This window comes from Gymnoscopelus braueri (assembly GCF_963280865.1).
Source record: "Gymnoscopelus braueri genome assembly, chromosome: 11".
Lineage (NCBI taxonomy): Eukaryota > Metazoa > Chordata > Actinopteri > Myctophiformes > Myctophidae > Gymnoscopelus > Gymnoscopelus braueri.
The window spans coordinates 20,983,176-20,989,182 of record NC_137613.1 but is presented as its reverse complement, the minus strand read 5'-3'; the positions used below and the strand labels follow the sequence as shown (position 1 = coordinate 20,989,182).

Sequence of the window (6,007 nt, the reverse complement as noted above, 5' to 3'; positions counted from 1 at the left end):
GGGTCCAGGGACTCTCTGTGTTCCTTTTGGGGGGGTCTAAATGTACCCTTACAAGTCTGTAACTCTGACAGTATACAAATGGAACCAAATGGACCCTAACGGGTCCATTTGGTTCCATTTGTATACTATCAGAGTTAAGGGGAGACCTTGAAATGTAAAAGTTTGATAACCACAGCTTTTCAATGTGATCTGATCTGATCTTCTGTGGTCTTTGTGTCATTGGCGCTGCTGCTGTGGCTCTTGGTCCAGCAGCAGCTGCTGCTACTTTTTGGAGGGAGCTAGGCTATCATTCCAAGCTCCTTTGTGTGTGGTATTTGGTCACTTTTTGTTGTGTAATTGAATAGTCCCGTGGACAGGGCTAGTAGGGCTGTAGTGTGATTAGGCCCAACAGATTGTTACGATTGAGAGTCAGGTTTTATTTTCACTGGTAGAACTTGTGGAGCCTGTCAAGTTTACGCGCTAATTGTTGGCGCGTCCAGAATTCAAATGCGCTATAATACTTTAAAAGATCATAGTTCCTGATACGGTGCGTCAAGTATCATCTTGTCTAGTAAGTTATGTTAACTGTATTTGGGTTAGAATGAAGTGTAATGTGTATGGAAACCAAGAAAGCTATAAATACTGCCAGACGTTTACACTTCCTGGTGTTTTACTGTCAACCAACATCATTGACTACATGCTAACTTTGTGTTTGTTTTCATTTTACAGAAGCCTCACTCTCCATAAACATGACGAGACAAAGGTAATGGCTACAGCTGCTAAATTTGTATATTCATTTCATATAATTGTACCACTAACCTTTGACAATTGGTAGATTTAAGTAAGTATACTTAATGAAGTGCAATCTTTCTCCACAGTGGTCGCCTGCACTCAAAATCTGAAAATGGCCCAATTCAGAAAGGCAAGATAACAAAGGTAAGAATTTTTTAGTGTATTAAAGATTGGTGTGTTTACCTGATACCCTCTTGGTCATGAACATTTTAGGGACACAGAAATATGAATGTATTTGTGTGCTTTAACCCTTGAACCACTAGGAACACATTTTTGCTGCCATTATTGTATGTGCAACAGGTAATATGATGTGTGACATAATGTAACTGTTGCTTTCAGCTGATCAACAGAAAAAAGTACCAGCCCTTGTCAAAATGGCAAAATGAGAAGGTAGGGCAATTTACTCAGGACTTCCCTTTATTTTGAATCAACACAACAAATGCATAATATCCTGTCTCCGCTCTAATTGTAGGCCTCTATGCTTGTTTATCAGTCACTGGCCAATTACTGAAAAATCTTTAGCTATCGCCTGTGTGTTTGTATCGTCTTCTAGACTGTTTACCTGGAAATCAGTCATTTGGAGAGAGGGGGTTATTCAATTAATTTAACTGCCACTTCTATAGTGGTTATCCACTGACTAGCCGGTGTGGCTATTTAATTAGAGCAATTAGGCTCCTGCTCCGTCTAAAGATAAGAATGTCATTCAAATGTTCTGACTTTTCTTGTAAAGCTCTCAACATGCATAATTTCCATTTCAGAACCAGTTGGTACTTGAAGGTGTTACCAATCCCTGTATTCTCATTGAGACCCCTGAGAAGAGTGTCAACAAGCCCTGTGATGAGTCCAGCAATGTGAGCCTCACAACCAGAGACAATCGGATACAGCCATCTCCCCTCCCACTACTCAGGTGAATAACAAAGTAACACAGGCTCACATCCTACAACCATTGTCACAACTTCCTTTCCAGGTCTTCCTTTTAACTAATATACTTGTTACTCACTTAGCGGGTGATAAATGTAAGCCTATTGGCAACTTGAGCCAGTTGACGTTAATTATCCTCTAGTTAGGAAAGGCTAGGCTTTGCCAACTCCCCTTTCGTGACTAAATTAAAATGGTATTTGATTTTCTCGGCTGACTCATAGAGAGACGTCACATCGTTTGTACTCAAATACTGAGGAAATCTGTGTTCCACCAAAACCATGCGTTATGTCTGAAAATACTTTCATCAGCAGCGACTTGGAAAAGTTTCCACATCTTTTTACCTCAAGTTTTACAGCAGAAGCAGATAGTGTACTTCTACCTGTAGTACTACGGTAAGGGTGTGTAGTATAAATTGTAATTTATTTATTTATTCCCATTCATGTAGTTGGGGTTCACCCGAGGATGTGTGGGAGAAGATGTTGGGCAAGGAACAGAAGTACACACACAGCAAGAGCTTCATGCAGCGGCACCCCATATTAGCGCCCAGGATGAGATCAGTCCTTCTGGACTGGTTATTTGAGGTAAAGCAAAAGATGGCCTGTTGTGCTCATCTAGGTTTTAAATGTTTGTCTTTTCCAGCAATCACATTTTAATAGTACTTTGTTATGATAAAGCTGATTATGATTAATCTCAGCGGTCATTACTTATTTATTGATGTATCTCATATCGTTTTGTACAGAGGATGACATTGTGGCTGTAGACAAACTACATTTTATATTTTTTCTTTTCCCAAGGTGAGTGAAGTTTACACGCTGCATCGACAGACCGCGTACCTGGCACAGGACTACTTTGACCGGTTCATGTTGAGCCAAGACAACATTGATAAAGACAGACTGCAACTTATTGGCATAACCTGTCTGTTCATTGCAGCAAAGATGGAGGTAAGCTATTGCATGTATGAAAACTTACATTGATGCAGACAAAAATTCAGTATGCTTTTTGGAAACTACCCTGGACCGTTAATGGCTAGGGATTGTCTGCTAAACAGAGTACACCTCACAACCCCTTTAAAAAAAAAGTCCACTGTATTTTCAAGACTTGCTTCATTTCACACATTGCCTCAGCTTGGCACTAAACACTCAGCAGGCCATCAGCTGAAACAATCATAAGATCCAGTAGTGTCTCATTTGCCTACTAGTGACAATGCACCAAGACAACAAAAACATTAGCATATGCAAGTGTTTTTAATTGTGATGCTAAGTGTAACTCATTTTATATTCCCCTTCCCCACATAGGAAATATATCCTCCCAAGTTGGCTGAGTTGGCATTTGTGACAGATGGGGCCTGCCTGGAATATGAGATTCTTAAAATGGAACTGATCATTTTGAAGGTAATATACTCGGTTGAAAGTGAACCACAATGTGATTTAACTTTCATTTAGCAGCACGGTGTATATATATATGGCTGTATGTGTTCCTTTGTGTGGCAGTTATTGTCTCCGCCAGGCCGAAAGGCATGGCGAGAGAGTGTTTTCGCCCCTGTCCGTCCGTCCGTCCTGTCTGTGTGTTACCAGCTAATCTCTGGCACCGTTGGCCCGGTCGCTCCGAAACTGTGCACACACACTCCCTGGATGCCAATTCAGAACCTCTGCCCCAACTTTTTCACATGGGCCTGTTATAGCGCCACCAGGAGGCCGATTTGTGCAAAACCCTTTTTTTTAACATTACTCCTACAGATTTTATCCAAACGTCATGCAAATCGGTACACAGTATCTCTATAGTCATGTGATCAACACAAATCTGTCCGATTTCCCATATTCCATCCTCATTGCCTATGGTTGGCTTCCAAAGTTTGCAGGATTGGTCCGTTTTGAACAAAAAGCCTCAAACTATGCACGCAGCTTGCGATTTCCGTGAATTTTCACACGCACATTCCCACTAGGCCGAGGAAGAAATGCCACCCTTTTCACATTGGCCTGTTATAGCGCCACCAGCAGGTCTAATTTAGCAAAACACATTTTTGGAACAAAATGCCTCAAATCATGAATGCAGTGTCTGATTGCCATGAAAGACCTAAGAATAAATGGCACCCTTTTCACATTGGCATATTATAGCGCCACCAGGAGGCCACAATAACGTACCTGACCTGGCGGAGACCTGTGCTCCGAGGAGCACTTTTTCTAGTTCCATTCTATAACATGAGCCTGTACAAAGTAAAGCTATTTTACATAAATGAGGGGACTTGTTTGCATAAATCACACAACAGATTTTCATGTTTCTACCTTTGTTGCTTTTTCAGGCATTAAATTGGAACCTTTGTCCCGAGACTACCGTGTCGTGGCTGAAACTTTACATGCAGATGGCGTCAATGGAGAACTCTGATCTTCTACAACCTCAGTTTCCACACGAAATCTATGTGCAAGTTACGCGGGTATGTAAATTTATATATGAGAACGGTAGGCTCAAATGAGCCACAATGCATATTAGAGTAGTCATACAACTCAGCTAAGTCATGTGCCAAAAATACCTGATTGCCAACACACCAAATAAACAAATGCATCAATGGCACCACTGAAAGTGACATTCCCTTAATAATTCCCACATTATCCCTACATGGCTCAGATGCTGTGTTTAACTTTAATAGGGATGTGAGGGACATGCCATGTGCCTGTAGTGAAGTTGCTGGTTCAATTCTGACCTGTCACTTTCTCGATTTTTGTTTGTAGCTTTTAGATCTGTGTGTCCTCAACATAAACTCACTGGACTTCCAGTACAGCGTGTTGGCTGCATCAGTGCTGTGCCATTTCATCCAGTTTGAAACGGTTGAGAAAGTTTCACGTAAGTACAATACTGAATCGGAATACACATTCACTGTGCGCACGTCTGTTCATTTCTTTCAACAATGCTATGTTTTACTGAATCATTTGCTAGGTCTTTGAATTACAACCCTAAACTGAACATACTGCTTTTTTCTTTTACCCAACTCAGGTTTGTCATGGGACGCCATCGAGCCCTGTGTTGATTGGATGGCTCCCTTTGTAGAGACGGTAGCACGTTATGGCGAAGTCTTGCTGAAGGACTTTACTAACGTGAAACACTACGACAGTCACAACATCCAGACACATGCAGACTACATGGACATGCTGGTCAGTATGCCTTGTTTTATACTTTTGTGATTTTAATTAAATTGGCTATGATGGCATCATAACTGTCTGCAAATGTTTTATCGGAAGCAGCACTAGAATAACTGTGCAATAAATACTTTCAGTATATCACCAACATTATAAGCAGCATATGACAAGGCTTATACTGGTGCACCAACATTGTTTTTTTAAGCATTTTTGAGTGTTCCATTTTCTTGTCATCATAAGTGGAAATTGACAAATTGACTTTTTGCTATTCAGCGTACAGTGAAATATAAAGGGCATAAGTGGTTAAACGATCTTTTATATGCATTTCAGGATGAGGTGTATAACAGGGAGGCGCTGAGCCGTCACAGGGAGACGCAGAGCCAGTTCCTGACACCACCCAACAGTACAGAGAAGTCTACTGCACGCTGACATTTGGAAAGGCTAAATAGAACAAGAATAACTGGACTGGATTTGACGGGTCCAGACAGGACGACTGCAAGGATAGTTTGCGGCCAAGAGATGGAAAAAGTGCTGCTGTTGTTATCAGCTAAATGACCTTTCTGAACAGGAGGATTTTACTTGGCGCTAGAATTCAGAACCTCCATGACTGGGATCAAATGCGTCATCCTGAGTGAATATGGATGAAATCTTAGCAAAAGTTTTAATTTGTATCTGAATTTGTGGTGACAGGGGGTTGCAATAAAGGGCCCCATGTTTAAGGTCTCACTACAGCAATGTGTCTTTGAAGACACTGCATGGCAAAACAATGGCAGCCTGATGTTCTCTTACTAGTGAAAATGTTCAAGTATTCCATATACGTTAACTTTTGAATAGATTGATTTCTTTTAAATACTTCATCAAAAATGCTTTGTTTGCTGTGACTCGAACTGAATGTGTAGTTGACATTCCTTTATTTCAGTTGTGCAATTTCTTTTGTATACTATGTCAAATATGAATTCTGTATGTATAGCCAAAAGGGGGAAAATTATCTAATCTGTCAATGCTCAGTTTAAAGCATTATCATTATCATATTATTTATGATTTGTTAATAAAGCCAGCCAAGGTATTTAATGTATACCTCAGGGAGTTTCCTAGTTTTGTTAGGGAAACTAAACACGTATGAACATTTGTACAGATAAAAAGTAAGTAAATGTATTTATTTGAAAATGTTTATTTTTTACCAA

The 6,007-nt window shown here is 40.4% G+C and overlaps 1 protein-coding gene across 3 annotated transcripts in view; it reads left to right on the top strand.

Annotated features, from left to right (window-relative positions):
- LOC308095856 (G1/S-specific cyclin-E2-like) overlaps positions 1-5,595 on the top strand; it is a 6,164-nt gene extending 569 nt beyond the window's left edge. For 2 of the 3 annotated variants that reach the window (XM_080442975.1, XM_080442976.1), the window contains exons 2-12: positions 709-742; positions 858-915; positions 1,111-1,161; positions 1,530-1,678; positions 2,138-2,273; positions 2,487-2,633; positions 2,988-3,083; positions 3,992-4,123; positions 4,419-4,530; positions 4,681-4,838; positions 5,154-5,595. In XM_080442975.1, the coding sequence (XP_080299101.1) occupies positions 729-742; positions 858-915; positions 1,111-1,161; positions 1,530-1,678; positions 2,138-2,273; positions 2,487-2,633; positions 2,988-3,083; positions 3,992-4,123; positions 4,419-4,530; positions 4,681-4,838; positions 5,154-5,252 (1,152 nt within the window). In that variant the 5' untranslated portion in view covers positions 709-728 and the 3' untranslated portion in view covers positions 5,253-5,595. The remainder of the gene's footprint in view (positions 1-708; positions 743-857; positions 916-1,110; positions 1,162-1,529; positions 1,679-2,137; positions 2,274-2,486; positions 2,634-2,987; positions 3,084-3,991; positions 4,124-4,418; positions 4,531-4,680; positions 4,839-5,153) is intronic. The other variant, XM_080442977.1, reaches the window with a different exon arrangement.
- The last annotated feature ends 412 nt before the right edge of the window (positions 5,596-6,007 follow it).